At 43.9% G+C, this 18,460-nt stretch overlaps 2 protein-coding genes across 3 annotated transcripts in view; one reads left to right on the top strand and one right to left on the bottom strand.

Annotated features, from left to right (window-relative positions):
• HEATR4 (HEAT repeat containing 4) overlaps positions 1 to 11,921 on the top strand; it is a 32,526-nt gene extending 20,605 nt beyond the window's left edge. The window contains exons 14-16 of the mRNA XM_069488510.1: positions 854 to 1,013; positions 2,543 to 2,601; positions 11,763 to 11,921. Coding sequence (XP_069344611.1) covers positions 854 to 1,013; positions 2,543 to 2,601; positions 11,763 to 11,921 — 378 coding nt within the window. The remainder of the gene's footprint in view (positions 1 to 853; positions 1,014 to 2,542; positions 2,602 to 11,762) is intronic.
• RIOX1 (ribosomal oxygenase 1) lies at positions 1,652 to 4,718 on the bottom strand. 2 transcript variants are annotated; one of them, XM_069488651.1, is made up of 2 exons: positions 2,964 to 4,661; positions 1,652 to 1,822 (listed from the first exon to the last, which is right to left on the bottom strand). In XM_069488651.1, the coding sequence occupies exons 1-2, from the start codon at positions 4,641 to 4,643 to the stop codon at positions 1,682 to 1,684; spliced, it is 1,821 nt and encodes a 606-aa protein (XP_069344752.1). In that variant the 5' UTR covers positions 4,644 to 4,661; the 3' UTR covers positions 1,652 to 1,681. The 2 variants fall into 2 exon arrangements, with proteins under 2 accessions (XP_069344752.1, XP_069344743.1); XM_069488642.1 differs by lacking the exon at positions 1,652 to 1,822 and having other exon boundaries at positions 2,272 to 4,718.
• Positions 11,922 to 18,460: the final 6,539 nt, after the last annotated feature.

The raw sequence follows: 18,460 nt of genomic DNA, 5'->3' as shown, positions 1-18,460 counted from the left end.
GGCTAGAGTGAGTGCCGTGGCGTCAGTCTAGCTCACAGCAACCTCAAACTCCTGGGCTTAAGCGATCCTACTGCCTCAGCCTCCAGAGTAGCTGGGACTACAGGCATGCGCCACCATGCCCGGCTAATTTTTTTGTATATATATATTTTAGTTGTCCATATAATTTCTTTCTATTTTTGGTAGAGACGGGGTCTCGCTCTTGCTCAGGCTGGTCTCGAACTCCTGACCTCGAGCGATCCACCCGCCTCGGCCTCCCAGAGTGCTAGGATTACAGGCGTGAGCCACCGCGCCCGGCCTGTTGTGGTTTCTAAAATGTCCCTCCCATTTTCTCTCCACCATCTCCTAAACTCAACTAGTTCTTCTTTCTTATTTTTGCAGATAGGCATAGAAAAGGAATAAGGGACTGGAGCTGGCCCCCTAGATTTTCTTCTTAATTTTCCTTAATTCCAAATCTGGGTTCTTTACCAAAGGAACTCTCCAGCTGAAAGGGTTGTTCTAATTTCTCAAAGCTATTAGATGAAAGAATAGAGGGAAAAGAATTTCTAAAAGGTAATTCACGAAACCAACTTCACATTAAGCAAGCATTTCTTAGCAGGTTCCTTTCATCATGCCCAAAAAACTAAGGTAAAATTTTCATTAACAGTGTAAAAAATTTCCGACCAATATCACAAGAGAACAATGTTCGTAGGCATTTCTGTACCACCTAATACTAATAAAGCATGAGGCAATCAGTTACTTTATTAATGCCTTTTGATTTGCTGCCTAGTACAGTTGTTTTGTTGTTGTTGTTTTTTTTATTTCAGCATATTATGGTAGTACAGTTGTTTTTTTAACATCATTTGCTCTAATCTAGATTAGCACTCTAACCCAAAAGGACTTGCTGACACAGAAAATATTTAAGCTTGAGAAGGTCATGGGAAACCTGAGGGAGGAAGCAAAACGTGTTTACTTTCAACCCAAAGAAGATCAGGAACCACTGGCACTCCATACTTTACTCCAAGCAACTTTTCAGGGTAGGTTTCCTAGGGGTGAGTCCTATCCCTTGACTCCTTTATTTATTTTTTTTTAATTTTTCAAGAGAATTAAATCGTTTATTGATTACACATGATAATGGTCCTTGACTCCTTTAATAAACCTTTTCCAGGATTTGGATGTTTTGGGACTTAGTAATGAGCCCTGTAGGATGAAAGAGTCAGGAAAGGCTACTTTCCTTTCCTTCTTGACCATCATCCACTCAGTTTTTGTTATTTTTTTCCCATCTGCCAGATTTTTATTCATTTGCTGTTTTATCCCTTAAAAAAAGAATGAGGTAGCTCTATTTGAACTGATTTAGAAGTTAGGTCATAAAAGGACATATTAGAAAAACACGAGTCTTTATAAAACAAGAGCTGTGTATGTTTAAGCACAAAAAACAAAAAGAAAGCCTTATAAGCTTAACCTTTAATAGTGGTTGCCTCTGGAAAGTGGGGTTGGAGAGAGCTATCATTTTTACATAGATGTATATCTATGCTTTTGTAACGTTTTAAAAAAACTTTATAAAGTTCTCAACCTTAAATAACTGAACCTATCACTTACAGTGATAGGATCCCAGACACGACTTAAATGATGAGGGTGCAGAAATCAAGCTGTACCAAAATATACTTACAAAATCTGTGTGCCCAAGCGTAGCAGCAGCCTCAGGTCATTCAGCCAGCTGCCTACCAGCTACCACCCCAAACCCAGGTCTTCTGGTTCCAAGTCCAGTGCTCTTTCTGGTACAACAGGCACTTTTCCAGCAACCATGAGAATATTCGCTTGCCAGATTTGGGGAAGTTTCTTCCAACTGCCAGAAAAAAATGAAAGTGGAAAGTAACTTGAACACCAGCCTTTCCTCATGGCCAGCTTGCTAAAAGTTGGTTTACTAAGCCCTATGGCAGCACACCTAGGTGACATGCTTCGCCTGTGGAAGCATCGCCAGCCACTGATAAAGCAAGCACTGAGCAAAAACAATATAAAGCTGACCTTGCTAGTGGAAAATAACTTTTCTACTAGGATTGGGCTGTTTGGGGTTCAAGTAGCATTATTAAAATGAATAAATTACCCCCAAAGTTAGAGAACTGGCCCCAATCAGAAGAGTTTCTCTTCTTTAAATGGTTAACCTTCTCCATTTACATCCTACAACCACCCCAAGTTGCTTTTCATCTCAGGCATTATATAGCTTTTCCCTATCTACCACCCTCTCCCACATTTCTTCAAACCATCCCACATAATACTCTAGCCTTAGAAAAGGGAAACAGTCTTTGGCACTTTAATAACTTTTCTAACATCCATGCAAAGTTAATAACAAACAGGATTGACTCCAACCCTCCCCCCAAACTGGTGAAAGAGAACTCAAATGAAAGATGCAAATTCCAAATAAAAACTTCTAAGTCTCAAGCAGAATGACATGGCCAGTGCTACACAGTACACTGAAGCCTAAGGGTGATGAAGCTGGTGCTCTGAAATGATCAGGGATCAAGGTTACTTTTCCACCTCCAACGTCTGCTTTTATGTTTGTACCTAGATGAGGTGGTTCTTCCTAGAAGACTGTCTGAGGTTTGTGACATTGAAGCAGTCATAAAGGTAAATGTGAGCACACTGATGATTATCAAGGTAAGAACATGAATTTTTAAAAAAAAGTGGCAGTGGTAGAGGAGAATCACTACTGCCTTGCTTCCAGCAATTAACAAGAAAGTAGTTTAGGTTAGAGGCATCTTGGTTAGCAGCAGCCCTTTGTCATACAACATGGTTGCCAAGGAAAGTTGGTCCTCCACACTGTCACAGGGCAGGTCCCCTACTCTCACAAACTCTGGGTAGGAGCGAAGCAAGAGTTCCATGGCATCAGCTTGCTGGGGGTATATTTCCAAGCACTTGGGCTCTTCCAGATGATAAACACGGGAGTTTTCCACCGTGTAATAGAGAAACAAATGGCCTCCCTCACCCACCAGACGAGCTATCCCATCCTGAAGCATGTGGACTTCTGTTTCTGTTGTCAACTGGGCCCCCACATTTACGGGTTCTCCAGCCTCCCAGCGAATTGGGAGCCCGTAAACACTTAGTGCCCTCTCCCTATCAGTCAAAACAGGGGGCAGAGAATCATGGATGAAGTCTTTGGCTCGCTGGTCAGCCACAGCATCCACAGGAGCAAAGTGTCCCAGCCGGGCAACCAAGACCCGGACCTTCTCCATGAAAGCGGTTCTTCGCGGATCCTTCGAATCGGAATGCTGGGCCCCCATGTAATCCATAAAGTCTCGGGGAAGACCCCTCCGAAACTCCACATTTTCTTCCATTGCAGCCTGCAAAGCTAGAGGCAATACAGCCTCTAGGAAGTCACCCCAGGTATTGCGCTGGTAAGTGGACAAGGTGAGGTGCAGAGAGTGGACTCCATCCTGGCATTCAGCTTGGTGAATGAAGCCCCGAGGAAAATAGAGCAAATCGCCAGGTTCCAGCACGGTCTGCAGCACCGGCTCACCGAGGTCGTCCTGACTGAAGTTGGGGCTAGATGTCAGGGCCAGTTCCTCAGTTGGGATCCGGGGTCGGTAGACACGCCAGAGTTTCCTACCTTCCAGCTGCAGCACGAAAGCTTCGATGTCGTCGTAGTGGGGGGCAAAGCCCTGCGAGTTGGGGGGCGTGAGGTAAACGTTGGAGCCTGCCATGCTTCCAAACTGCTCCTGGAGCACAGCCAAAAACTGCCACACGGTGGTCGAGAAAGCCTGCGGACACAGGAGGCGCAGGGAGCAGCCGGCCTGGTACAGGGACCACGCAGCGGCCGGCAGTGCGCGGCCCGGCGGGTTCAGGGTCTCGCGCCGTCCATTGATGTAGCGTGCGGCGTCCAAGTGCTGCCCGAACTGCACCTCCTCGTTGCGCAGCATCGAGTCCAGGTCGGCGGTAGAGAAAAGGCCCTGGTAGTAGGTGCGGTCCTGCCGCCGCACCAGCACCGCCTCCCGCTCCCATAGGCGCCGGTAGAAATGATCCGGCGGCATCGGCGCGATGAGCCACTCAAAGAGGCGTGCCGCTCGCCGCCGGCTGCTGGGGACGCGGTTCAGCTCGGCCAAGACGCGCTGCAGGGGGGAGTCGCAGGACAGCTCCCCACCCGTGCTATCCACCTCTGGCCCCGACAGCGTCGCAGGGGCTCCGGAATGTGGGGCGGCCGCCAAGTGCTGGGCTGTGCACAGCAAAGCCGAGTTCTCCACCACGCGGGCCGGCGCAGCGGGCACCTCCACCAGGCGCACGGGCGGCGCCGAAGGGGGCACCAGGCGCGCCGGCGGGGTCTGCAGGGAGCGCGTGGCGGGCGCGGCCTCCAGCAGCTCTGCAGGCCCCAGGTGGCCGTAAGGCTCTCGCCGGGCCGCGTCCGGGACGGCGACCGCCGCCGCTGCCCCGCCAGGCAAGGAATCCCCCAGATCATCGGCCGTGGACTCCACCCTCGAGTCCTCCGAGTCTTCGCTCGGCAGCGTCTGGGCCCTCAGCGCTGCCATGCGGGACGCAACACTTCTTCTCAGCTGCTTCCGTATCTTTCTGGGCCTCGAGGGTAGGGCCAGGACCGACCCGCTGTGTGGCTGGGGCTGGCGCCGGCGCCTCGGCCGCCCGCGCCTCAACAGCCCTGCACTAGCCCGGAGCCCCTCCATAGCCGGCCAGTCCGCCAAACCCGGCCAGAGCCGACTGGGAAAACACTCACGCTGGCAGCGGCTGCGGTGCACTCTGGGAAGGAGGAGCGGCCTCCAGCTGCTCCGGGCTGGCCACGCCCACCATTCTTCAACTCAGCTCCTCCCGCTCGCGGTGTTAAATGTTATCTTCATTAAATGCATGGGTTCACATCAGAGCGGAGAATCCCTGCCAAACTAACAAGGGTTCCATATTCAGAAGGCAATTTAATAATCAGGTTGCTAGGGACTTCAGGAAAAAGACATTTGGCTACTTAACTCTTTTTTCCTGCTAGCCTCTGCATATTGCAGTGTTCCTCGGACGTCCTCATTTCTGAACTGGATGCTCCTCAGCAGCTTCCCACGGGGAAGTGCACAATTCTTGTTTTCAAGGAATGCCCTCAGGCTAAGTTCCAGATTCAGAATGCCTCGGGCAAAGTTTGAGATTCTACCGGAAATCGCCCTTCCACTAGGTTCTCTGCAATACAGATGTTTCATTGATGGAAGCCCTAAGAGTTTGTCTCCCACCTTTGTCGATTAGAAATCCTCCCAGTCATTGTCCTGTCTCTGAAAAAGAAGTAATTAACTTCTTTACTTGCCTTCTTGATACTTGCCCTTCCCAATCCTCTGGGCCGTTGTTTCCATAGCTACCATTTCTCTCCTCTGCCTCCTGTGAGTGGTAAATCTATGTCTCTCATTTAACAAGCAATGTAGTAGGCATGAAGGTGTAATTGTTGAGAACATGGTCACAGTCTTCGTGCAACTAGGTGCTTTGTACGTAAAGATTACTTATTGTGGCAGAAGAATGGCTTGAGCCCAGGAGTTTGAGGTGCTGGGTTAAAGGGCAAGATACTTTTTGTGATTATTAATAGGTTTTTATCAAACTGCCCCTCCAGAAAGGTTTACAGTGTTACAGTTATTAACATAAGCATATTAGACTACAGTGCATGGCCTCTAGGACCTTTTCTGTGCTTCTATTTGAGCTTCCAATTGCCCCCTCTTTCTTAGTTGCACTGCTATCCAAACACTTGCCAAAGTTTTTAGATTTTATCTCTACCCATGTCTGATAGGCACTTTTTCTTTTTTATTTCTCACATGGTCTATTACGCTATTCTCAACTGGGGGTAATTTTGCCTTCCCAGGGACATTTGGCTATGTCATATGGGTGGGGGGTGGTTCTAACATCTGGTGAGTGGTCGCTGCTAAACATCTCACAATGCAAAGGACAACCCCTGACAACAAATTGTTTTCCTGCCCAAAATGTCAACAGTGTAGTACTGAGGCTGAGAAACCCTGGTCTATTACAAATAACCTCCCAACTAGTCTCTTTACCTTTATGCTCTCCCGTGGCAATTTATACCACAGATAGCTTAATTTTTTCAAGCTGTGGCCTCAAACTTGTCCTCTCCCTACTCAGAACCTATCCATTTGCCCCATTGACCAATCTAAGCTCTTCAGCTTGGTATGGAAGTCACATAATGTTATAGCCTTATCAGCCACAACTCCCCTAAACTCTACTTCTACAAGCTAGACTGTTTGCTGTTCCTTGCCTATGCCATCCATGTTTTCTCATGCCGTTCCCTGTAAATGATGTCGCCCAGTCATCTTTTGTCAAACTCTAATTAAAGCCCGTTTCACATTCCATTTCTCTTCAAAGGCTCTACCATCTCTCTCTCTAATCACAAGACAACATTGACCCTTTCACATGAATTTAACACATTGTGGAGCCAGTGTGTTGGTGTGAGCCTTGAGTCCCAGCTACTTATGATGCTGAGTTGAGAGGATCACTTGAAGCTAGCCTGGGCAATATAGTGAGATTCTGTCTCTAAAAACAAACAAACCAACAAAGAAAAACACACACTGTGCCTTGTATTGGTGATTTATGTATTTGTATTCCTTCCTAAACTTCAGGGAAAGGACTTCCTTATGCCTTTTTCCACCCTCTCTTCTATTTAGCACAATGCTTTTCACACAGAAGGTGCACAGAAAATGTTTGTGGAAAGGAGACCAACAAGAATTGAGTTTCTCCCACTCATTATTTGTGACATTAGCTCAGGCAAGTTACTCTTTCAGGTCACAGTTATCACGTCTATAAAATGGAGATAATAATTGAACCCACTTCTTTATAAGGTTGTTGTAAGGATAAAATAATTCGTGTAAGGTACTCAGCACAGGGCATGGTACAGAGCTAAACACTTCAAAATGGTAGCTGTAATAATAATCTATTATTATGGACCAAAGCCCTATAGAATGGCTTGTGTGCCACTGGCCTAGTTGGGAGGAATGGGTATGTGTGTGTTTTGGGGGTGGAGAAGGCACAAACAAGTTCTTAAATTGGGCAAAGTGGCAGTAGAGGATAGAGTGTTTACAATTATTTTTGTATATGTCAAAGGAAGCTTGAGTAGATTAGTAGGGGCCATATCAGATGAGGCCATTGTGCGAGGTTATGCAGGTACTGCTCTGCACAAAGGTACCTGGTCAAGGGCCAGAGTAGGGGCCTAAACCAACCAGTGCTCTCCTCGCAAGTCCTGTGGACTAGTACAGGGATGCAGTATTTGGAGGAAGGAGCAGCAGGAGGGTGTCTCCCTCTTGCCAGTTCATACAAAGCCTATATGTGTTGGCAAGGCCCCCCCCTCCCATAGCAGATCCCCTTGGGAACTGTTGAAGAAGAAGGCAGGTCACATTTGTTACTGGAAGCTTTAATTGCCCTTTGAAAAGAGAGTTGTTTTCAGTAAACAAAGGACACATCCTACAGTGACCTGGAGGGTCCATGTTTCTCTGCCTGCAAAACTGTGCTCAGTTATAGGCGCACCATCATTTTTTGGTTACCACATCCTATACCAATGGTCCCCAACCTTTTTGGCACAAGTGACTGGTTTCATGGAAGACAATTTTTCCACAGACTGGGCCAGGGAGTGGGGGGGATGGTTTTGGGATGATTCAAGTGCATTACATTTATTGTGCACTTTATTTCTATTATTATTCATTGTCACTTACAAACCCACTGATAGGGTTTTGATATGAGTCTGCAAGCAGTTGATTTATTATGGTCTCTGTGCAGTCAAACCTCTCTGCTAATGATAATCTGTATTTGCAGCTGCTCCCCAGTGCAATTTAGATTCTCATAAGGAGCACACAACCTAGCTCCCTTGCATGCGCAGTTTATAGTAGGGTTCATGCTCCTATGAGAATCTCATGCCACTGCTGATCTAACAGGAGGTGGAGCTCAGGCAATGATGCGAGTGATGGGGAGTGGCTGTAAATACAGATGAAGCTTCGCTCACCCGCTGCTGACCTCCTGCGCAGCCCAATTCCTAACAGACCAGTCTGAGGCCTGGGGGTTGGAGACTGCAGTCCTATACAAATATCTCCTCCCAATCTTTCCTGTGACCCCATCCTTTTCTTTTTGCAATGTATTGTGATTTTTGCAAACAAAGGGTCTTATTGAAATGTCCGTACTCTAGTTTCCCCTGTGACTGGGCGATGCCTTTTGGAACCTGACTTATCTTTATTTATTTATTTGTTTATTTTTTGAGGCAGAGTCCTGCTTCTGTCACCCTGGCTAGAATGCCGTGGCATCAGCCTGGCTCACAGCAACCTCAAACTCCTGGGCTCAAGCAATCCTTCTGCTTCAGCCTCCCAAGTAGCTGGGACTACAGGCATGCACCACCACACCTGGATAATTTTTTCTATATATTTTTAGTTGTCCAGCTAACTTCTTTCTATTTTTAGTAGAGACGGGGTCTCACTCTTGCTCAGGCTGGTTTCGAACTCCTGAGCTCAAACGATCTGCCCTCCTTGGCCTCCCAGAGTGCTAGGATTACAGGCGTGAGCCACCGTGCCTGGCATCTGACTTATCTTTAATTTCATCATTTTTACTGTGGCTTTATTTAATTCTCACTACAAAAGCAGCTATTAATAATTATTTTCACATGTATAACTTCATGACATGGAATAATGTTTTTGGTATATTGTTGAATGGGGAAAAGAAGCAGACAAAATAAGTATTAGAGTAGGATTCCATTTGGGGAATATGTTGTGTGTGTCAGTGTGTATGTATATATATATCTCTACCTATCCATACACACATTCATACATACTACTGAAAAAAGTTAGAAAGTCCTTACACCACAACATCTAACAGTGATGATCTTTATGTGGTGGAATTCCAGGTGATTTTTATTTTCTCCTTCTTTGCTTATTTGTATTTTCTGAATTTTATACATTGAACATATGTCACTTGTACAATTAAAAATATAGTTTGTTTTTGTTTTTGCTAACTCTGTCACCCAGGCTGGAGTGCAATGGTGCAATCACAGCTCACTGCAAACTTCAACTCTTGGATTCAAGTGATCCTCCTGCCTCAGCCTCTTGAGTAGATGCATTTTTATTTATTTATTTTTTTTAGGGACAGGGTCTCACTATGTTGCCCAGGCTGGTCTCAAACTCCTGTGCTCAAACCAGGCTGGGCAACATAGTGAGAACCCATCTCTACAAAAAAATTTAAAAATTACCTGGTGCGGTGGTGCATGCCTGTAGTCCCAGCTACTTGGGAACCTAAGCCAGGAGGATTGCTTGAGCCTGGGAGTTGGAGGTTGCAGTGAGCTATGATCACGCCATTACACTCCAGTATGGGCAACAGAGCAAGACCTTGTCTCACAATACAAAAACAAAAGTATACACACCTAAAACAAAACAAAAATGAATAAATAAATAAATAAATATATTCACACATGGCCAGGCACAGTGGCTGGAGTCTGTAATGCAAGCTACTGGGGAGGCTGAGGCAAGAGGATCACTTGGGCTCAGGGTTTTGAGACCAGCCTGGGCAACATAGAAAGACCCTGTACCTAAAAAAGTGAAAAAAAAATTAGCCAGTCATGGTGCTATGTGCCTATAGTCCCAGCTACTCAGGAGGCTGAGGCAGGAGGATCACTAGAGCCCAGGAGTTCAAAGCTGCAGTGAGCTATGATTGAGCCACTGAACTCCAACTTAGACTACAGAGGGAGAACCTATCTCTAAAATATAAAAATAATTCACCCATGTGTACAAATATATACAGAGATGCTTATTGCTTCTAATTTCAAAACTGGAAATGACTCAAACATCTATTAATAGAGAGTTGCTAAAAAGAATGACAAGGATGGGAGGCTGAGATGGGAGGATTACTTGAGGTCAGGAGTTTGAAACCAGCCTGAGCAAAAGCGAGACCCCATCTTTATTAAAAATAGAAAAAATTAGCCAGGGATGGTGGCATGTGCCTGTAGTCCCAGCTACTCAGGAGGCTGAGTCAGGAGGATCACTTGAGGCCAGGAGTTGGAGGTTGCTGTGAACTGTGATGATTCCACAACACTCTAGCCCAGGTGACAAAGTGAGACTCTGTCTCAAAAAAAAAAAAAAAGTAAAAATAAAATAAAAAATAAAAAGAATGACAAGGAAAGATGTCCAAATGTCTTGTAAATTGGAAAATCAAATTGTAGAACAATATATTGTCCCATTTTTTGTTTAAAAATATCCAGGCCGGGTGGGTGCTGTAATCCTAGCACTCTGGGAGGCCAAGGCAGGTGGATCACTTGAGTTCAGGAGTTTGAGACCAGCCTGAGCAACATAGCGAGACCCCATCACTACTAAAATAGAAACATTAGCCAGGCATCATGGCGCATACCTGTAGTCCCAGCTACTTGGGAGGGTGAGATAGGAGGATCACTTGAGCCCAGGAGTTTGAGGTTGCAGTGAACTATGAATACACTGCACTCTAGCCCAGGCAACAGATCAAGACCCTGTCTCAAAAAAACAAAAAAGAACAAAAAAGAATAATCAAGTATAAAAACCAGAAATAAGCCTATTAAATTCATTAGACATCATAATAAAAATTTTCCTATTTATTTAATGCAAGAGGAAGATATATATTCACAAAGATAAACTCACTATTTGTAGTACCACTACAGATTTTTCCCAATAAACACACAAATTCTGATAAAATATATTTTGCTTGATTCCTTTCAAAAAAAGAAAACGTGGCTGGGCGCGATGGCTCACACCTGCAATCCTAGCACTCTGGGAGGCCGAGGTGGGAGGATCACTTGAGGTCAGGAGTTCGAGACCAGCCTGAGTGAGAGTAAGACCCCCCATCTCTACTAAAAATAGAAAAAATTAACCAGGAGCTGTGGCACATGCCTGTAGTCCCAGCTACTTGGGAGGCTGAGGCAGGAGGATTGCTTGAGCCCAGGAGTCTGAGGTTGCTGTGAGCTAGGCTGATGCTACGGCACTCTAGCCTGGGCAACAGAGTCTCCTGTTCTTGTGTGTGATTGTGAGGTCCTCAGAGTGTGGGATGGAGCTGGGAATGGAAAGAGATGGGTGAGCTGAGGGTCAGCTTTCCTGTGCCACCATGTTCTGGTAAGGAACTCCAAAAAACCTGAGAACTCCAAATTCAGACCTGGTCTCCCTGTCAAGTTTGGTGATAGAATGTATTTTAGTGAAAGTTTTGAAGTTTTGCTAGCTTGATTTGTAACATTTAAATATTTAGACATTATGGTAAATAGACTTCCATTTGTACTTTTGTCCCAGGCTGAGAGAGTTCATTTGAGGGTGAGGAGGATATCCCTCTATTTATTCCATGGAGTTATATATACACCTTGATTGATATTAGAACTATTTAGACTCCTGGGGTGCTTTAACCTGGGTGCAACCCTGGCCATCACTACATTGGCTTATGGGGTTGACATAGAGCAATGGGCTGTTAACTCTGAATGACTCCCTCTCCTCAGCACATCCCAAGAATAAGGGTCTTTACTCACAGCCACAAGAGTGTCCCATAGTTACGGCTACTTCTACATAATAATAAAGACATAGAAAACATTGGCTAACCCCAAAGATCACTGATGCCCAAACTTTCTTAGGTGGGCAGTTCAGGCCTATTCTCCATATTAGGCTAGGGTTGAGGAAGGCAGGTCTTCAACTTATAGGTTCTATTTTCTAATCTAATATAGTAGTTAAGAGAGCTATTCTGATAAAGCATGGTCAAAAAGGCCTTCACTTTGGGTCTGTCTCTCATATGAGACACATGTTTGGAATACACACTCATATTTTAATATTTCTCTGCAGCCTGTGAAGCCCCGCACACCAAATCCCTGGTTACAAAGTCCAGTCCCAGGCCTAACCAGAGGAAGCAGAGGTCACTCACCACTTGTCAAAGATCTACGCACCTCCCGGGAAAAAAGAATTGTTATGGGGCCATTTGGATCTGACAACTCAGCTCTCTAGCTGGGTAAATACTCGGAGAGAAGATTTTTTCCAGCATCATGTGTTCTCCCTCTGGAAGGAAAGGTGCTCATTTCTAGTCTGAGCGCTTTTGTTCCACGACACAGGTAGCAGAGGACCTGGTCCCATTCTGTCTCTTTTATTGATATTGTTCAATCTTGTCACTATGTTTATAAAGAAACATTATTTAACAGTAGACTTGATATCTTAATGTGCACCATTTATACAAAGAGGTAAAGAAAATTGACATCACATTAGGTGATAGAGCATATTTTTCCATACCCCAGAAAGATCATATGCTAAATATGGGTCAGAACTCCAAATCTTGCTAGAGTAGAAATATCAAAAGACCCAGCATCGGCCGGGCGTGGTGGCTCACACCTGTGATCCTAGCACTCTGGGAGGCCAAGGTGGGAGGATTGCTCGAGGTCAGGAGTTCGAGACCAGCCTGAGCAAGAGCAAGACCCCATCTCTACTAAAAATAGAAAGAAATGATCTGGACAGCTAAAAATATATATAGAAAAAAAATTAGCCGGGTATGGTGGCGCATGTGTGTAATCTCAGCTACTTGGGAGGCTGAGGCAGGAGGATTGCTTAAGCCCAGGAGTTTGAGGTTGCTGTGAGCTTGACGCCACGGCACTCTAGCCGGGGCAATAGATTGAGACTCTGTCTCAAAATAAATAAATAAATTATTAAAAAAAAAAAAGACCCAGCATCTTTTGCAAGCTGTACAAATCACCCTCTGAAACCCACACTAGAATCCCATTCGTCTAGGAAAGAAATAGCTCAGGTGACTTTTTTTAGTTCACAAGTCTAGTCTTGTTCTAGAGCAAGTTCTTTAACTACAGCCCACAGAGCAACGTGGAAGCCATGTCACAGAACCGTTACCAAAATACCAAGCCAGCACAATCATTTCCCCCTTTGTACTGCTGGGGTGGGGGTGAACACATTTAGATCCCTGGGAAACAATTCCACAGTTTCACAAGGCCGATTAGCAATTCTGATAAACCTCGGTGTACTTAATACTTAAAAGATTTAGGCGTCATGGAACAGCTGCAAACCAAATCTGTACCATAAGATGGGATTCTGTAAGAGCACAAGATACCCCAAAAATTGCCATAGAAAAGTAGACGCCCAGAATCCCAAGCAGTGTGAATCCAGCTTCCTTTCCTAAAAACTGTTTGCTGTTTATAGCCTAAAAAGCTTTGAGACATTCAATAATGAAAATAATGGCAGTGTGAACCTCTCTCCTTTTTTCTTCCTCTAATCATATCCTTTCTTCTGGTGGCATTGTTATCATCAGAAATAGAAAAGGCAATATTTTCTACTATGAACTCCTAGCAGCTATGAAAAATAGGGGTGAAACTTTGGGCATATGAGTTAACTGCATTATCAGAAACTCTTCCCTTTCCTTGACTCATGTAACCCACATTTGTATTTATTACTTTACACATTAAATCTAGGTGCAATACTAATCTGAAAAGCACTATCACATAGATCAAAGTTATTTCTACATCTAACCTGAGGATTCTGGGATCTGGCAACCATGAGGCATTGGAGACAATGAATAATTCTGTTTGAGTACTTTTCCGGCCCCTCTATCTTTGAATTTGTCGTTTCATAGTGAAAGGACTTTATTGTGCACTCTTTACTTTGCTGGCAAGAGCAAGAGAGCTGAACTGAACTCTTTAGTCAGCCAGCCAGCAAGGCCATACAGAGGGTCTATTAGGCCATCAGCACTGTGGGAGATGGAGCAGCAGCAGAAGAAATGGCCCTTGTCCTCGAAGAGTTTACAAGGGGTTTTATAAGGCATACACACAAGAACCTTTCAAAGACAATATGCTTAATCTAGTGGGAATTGTGTGGCACGCAGCAGATGTGTTGTAGGAGTTCAGAGGGTTGGGGGGCAGGAGTCGTCATGGAGACATGGGAATTTTCATTGGATCTGAGAGGGCACAAGACTTAGACAGGCAGAGGGAGCGGGGAGGATCGTCCAGGTAAGGGGAAGGACAGGAGAAAAGGCTGGAGAAAGGAAAGAGCTTGGCAGGGTTCCATGACAGCTCCTTTTTCCTCTCCTGTTTCCAAAGTAGTTCACTTGTCTCTTCACAACAGAGAAGCAGGCATTCGTTCTCCTTACCCTCATGTTTTTGCTAATCTATTCATAATAACAAAATATTATAATGTCAAAATATTCCAGAAGTTCGACAGATCCTTTATAAAAGCCCTACCTGTCCTTCCCGACTGAGGCATTGGTAGGTGATTCTCTTTTCTCACAATGAATGTCTCAGGTGTCTCCTTTTCTTTGCTCCTCTTGTCCTGTTTTCTATCCCTTGCTTCTACCGCATTCATTAACTCCACTGGCTGATTAGACATGTGACTGATCCCTATCCTGCCATAAAAGGAAGCTTCTATTTGGCCCAGCATGTGGGAGAAACACCACATGACCTTCTCTTAGTTAGCATCTGGAGAAATTTTCCATTTTTCAACCAAGCTTCATGTTTCTATTAGTTTACACATTCCATCTAAATTAGCATCCCTTTGTGAACCATGTCAACAGAACTGACCAACAGCAAAGTGGGGGTTGTGGGTCAGAAGGAAGGCACCTGTTTTGGAATTTACTCCCTTTCTCTCACAAGTTCCCACAGGTTATTACTTGATCCTCCCACCCTGCCCCACTATTTCTTGATAATCAGTAAATGTTTACCAAATACACGTACTAGCAGTCATTATGGCTATGCCAGCAAATATAAGATAGCTTTTCTGACTTTGGGGTTCTGTTTTCCAGTTGGATAAAATGGACTTGTTTTGTTGCAGGCAGCAACAGAACCTTTCAGAGGCCAAGAGAAAACTGATGGCTTTTTTTTGAGACTCCAGTTATATTTTATAAAATGAAGTGCCAAAACTGAATTTTAAAATATTATGGTAGGCTGGGCATGATGGCTCAGCCTGTAATCCTAGCATTCTGGGAAGCCAAGGCAGGAGGATCACTTGAGGTCAGGAGTTCAAGACCAGCCTGAGCAAGAGCCAGACCCTGTCTCTACCAAAAAATAGAAAAAAATTAGCCTCTACCAAAAATACAAAAGAATTATTCAGGCATGGTGGCATGTGCCTGTAGTCCCAGCTACTTGGAAGACTGAGGCAGGAGGATCGCTTGAGCCCAGGAATTTGAAGTTGTGATGAGCTGTGATGATGCCACTATACTCTACCCAGGGTGACAAAGTGAGACTCTGTCTCAAAAAAAAAAAAAAGGTAGATTTTTTTAATGTATACATTTAAATTATTGTTTTTAACACAAAAATTATAATGAGTAACTTTCTTTTTAAATAATATCAAAAATCTGAATTAACATGAATGTTCGTAGTAGCATTATGTATATATAATAGCATTATAATAGCCAAGAGGTAGAAACAGCCAAAATGTCCATCAACTGATGAAGGGTTAAATAAAATTTGGTATATCCATGAAATAGAAAATTATTTGGCAATAAAAAGTAATGAACTACTGATACATGATACAACATGGATGAACTTTAAAAAGATTATGCTAAGTGAAAGTAGCCAGATGAAAAAAGGACGCATATATAATTCTATTTATGTGAATGTCCAGAATAGGCAAATCTACAGAGACAGAAAGCAGACTAGTTGTTTCTCAGGACTGGAAGAGGTAGGTGGGGAAGGGGAATGGGAATTGACACTAAAAGAGTTTGTTTTGGGGAGAGGTGTGAATATGTACTAAAATTAGATTGTGGTGATGGTTTCACAATCCTGTGAATATACTGAAATACATTGAGTTGTACACTTTAAATGGGTGAATTGTATAGTATGTTCATTATATCTCAATAAAGCTGTTTTTAAAAGTCTGTATTGAAAGCCTTTCATGAACATGAAAGGCCCACCAGAGTTGGATGCTGGCAATGGCAGAACATTGGTTTGGACACACCTGAGTTAAAATATTCTGCTGCTTATCAGCTATGGGACCTTAGGTGAATTGCTTTTCTGAGATTTTTTTTTCTTCATTGTAAAATGAAGATAATAATTTATACTTCATGGGACTGTTTTTTGAAAAACACTAATTCAAAAAATATTTACTGAACAGGTATTATGTTCCAGGCACTGTTCTAGGATCTGGGGATATGGCAGTGGCCAGGATAGTTAAGGTTTTCTGCATTATATCTCATGCCAAAAGTATGGATTTTTATGTGAAATCTCCCCAATTTTAAATGTTGACTATTAATTGACAAATATTAAAAACATTGTAGGCTAACATAGTGCCAAAAACATCCTCAGCCTGCTCCTGTATGCTGCCTAGCATCCAACCAAAGAAACATTCCCCATGAAATTCAGAGAAATCATCTTAGCAAGTAATTGAGCCAGGCATTGGCCTGGATCCCATTCATCTTTGTAAGATGCTGCAGCCTTCCTCACTGTCCCAGTGAGGACCTGCTCATTTTCCATTCCTGGACGAAGGCAGCAGTTTCTACACAATGGGTTTGGAAGAGATTTGTGCTTCTCACACCTTTCAAGATCATCATCCGGACCTGTGTGGGAAGCCAACTTAGGAAATAGTCTTCAGATACTAGAAATTGGACCCTTTCGTTTTCCTTAATCTGCCAATATCTATCACCTCATTTGTTTTTGGCCAAACATGTAAGTGTGTAGTAGCAGTATGGTCAGTCTTCCCTGGAACTCATTAATGGATCATTAATCTGTTTTAATTCTCTAATATATCTATGATGTCACCAGAGCAAAAAAAAAAAAAAGTTTTAAATTTATCTTGTAGCAATTCAATTCAGTCAAACACCCTCATACTGCTATTATTTTCCATCAACAGAAGTAGAGTTTAAAGTTCTGGAAAGAGAGGATCAGGCAGTTAGTGTCTTCATTGGACCACACTACCCTATCAACACCAAATTGTTGTTTGGAGTGCTTCAGCTCACAGGGTCATGCAACTCCCCAATGCCTCTGAGTTTGAGATGTTCACAGGCAGAAGCTAAGTGGAGCACATCAGACCTCCATTGTCTTTGAGAGGCAAAGACAATGTGATGTAGTGGGAAGACAGTAGACTCAAGTTCAAATTCCCTTCTGCTAATAACTATGTGACTTTGTCTACATTACTTTATCCTTCTGAGTTTTACTTTCATCATCTGTAACATGAGAAGAATTATCTCATGGGTCTGTTGCAGTGGTTCTCAACCCGGTTGCAGGTGAAAATTGCTTTTTTTTTTTTTTTTTTTTTTTTTTTTGAGACAGAGTCTCACTCTGTTGCCCAGGCTAGAGTGAGTGCCGTGGCGTCAGCCTAGCTCACAGCAACCTCAAACTCCTGAGCTCAAGCGATCCTCCTGTCTCAGCCTCCCAAGTAGCTGGGACTACAGGCATGCGCCACCATGCCCGGCTAATTTTTTCTATATATATTTTTAGCTGTCCATATAATTTCTTTCTATTTTTAGTAGAGGTGGGGTCTCGCTCTTGCTCAGGCTGGTCTCGAACTCCTGAGCTCAAACGATCCGCCCACCTCGGCCTCCCAGAGTGCTAGCATTACAGGCGTGAGCCACCGCGCCCGGCCGAAAATTGCTTTTTTAAAATGTCACCACCTGAGCCACACTTCCAGCAAGTTAAATCAGAATCTCTCAGGGTAAGATCCAGACATCAGGAGATTTTAAAAGCCGCACAGGTCATTCTAATATGCCTCTAGGGTTGGAAATCACTTGTGAGGATTAAATAATGTTACTGTACTTATGTAAAGCAGGTGCTCTGTTAGTTCTAGTTACTCCTCAAATTTAGGTTTCAGACCCGCAATTAACTAGACTTTTGGCATGTATTCTAAAATTGCACCACTAGGTGTCACTTTGGTCATACAAGTAGGTTCCTGCAAGCTTTCGGTTATGGACGTACCATCACCACCACCATTTCAGTACCAGCTGTATGCCAGGCACAGTGCTAATGACTCTGAAAACACATAATTTCTAGTCATGTAACAAGTAGGTAAGGTAGTTGTTGTCCCAATCATAAGGAAAGTGAGGGTCAGAAAGATTCTGTGACTTGTGCAAAGATACGCAGTAAGTGGCAGAACTGGTATGCAGGCTTCATTCATTCATTAACTCATTCAAAACCACTGAACACTTACTATGCACAGCACAAGGCACCTGGTAGAGAGAATCCAGAGATGAATGATGAATAAGGCATAGTTCTCATCCTCTGGAAGTTCTTTCTTTTTCTTTTTTTTTTCTTCCTCTTCTTCCTTTTTTTTTTTTTTTTTCTTTGTTTCTTTTTGGTGTTGTTATTGTTGTTATTGAGACAGGGTCTCACTCTGTTGCCGAGGCTGGAGTACAGTGGCACAGTCATAGCTCACTGCAGCCTTGAACTCCTGGGCTCAAGTGATCCTCCTGCCTTGGCCTCCCAAAGTGCTGGGATTACAGGTGTGAGCCAGTGCTCCCTGCCAAAAGTTAATTTTTATCCTTCACTTCTAGGTACATTTGAGAAGAAAAGGTGGACACCCCATTTACAGTTGTTCTTGGCCTCAGATTAGCTATATCTTCTGAAGAA

The sequence above is a fragment of the Eulemur rufifrons genome, chromosome 2 (assembly GCF_041146395.1).
Source record: "Eulemur rufifrons isolate Redbay chromosome 2, OSU_ERuf_1, whole genome shotgun sequence".
Classification (NCBI taxonomy): Eukaryota; Metazoa; Chordata; class Mammalia; order Primates; family Lemuridae; genus Eulemur; species Eulemur rufifrons.
The sequence above is the reverse complement of the archived record's forward strand: the minus strand, read 5'-3'. Positions and strand labels throughout refer to the sequence as shown.

Bases quoted from the DNA above. Each gene is read 5' to 3' on its own strand.
- RIOX1 (XM_069488642.1), bottom strand. From the start codon at position 4,643: ATGGAGGGGCTCCGGGCTAGTGCAGGGCTGTTGAGGCGCGGGCGGCCG.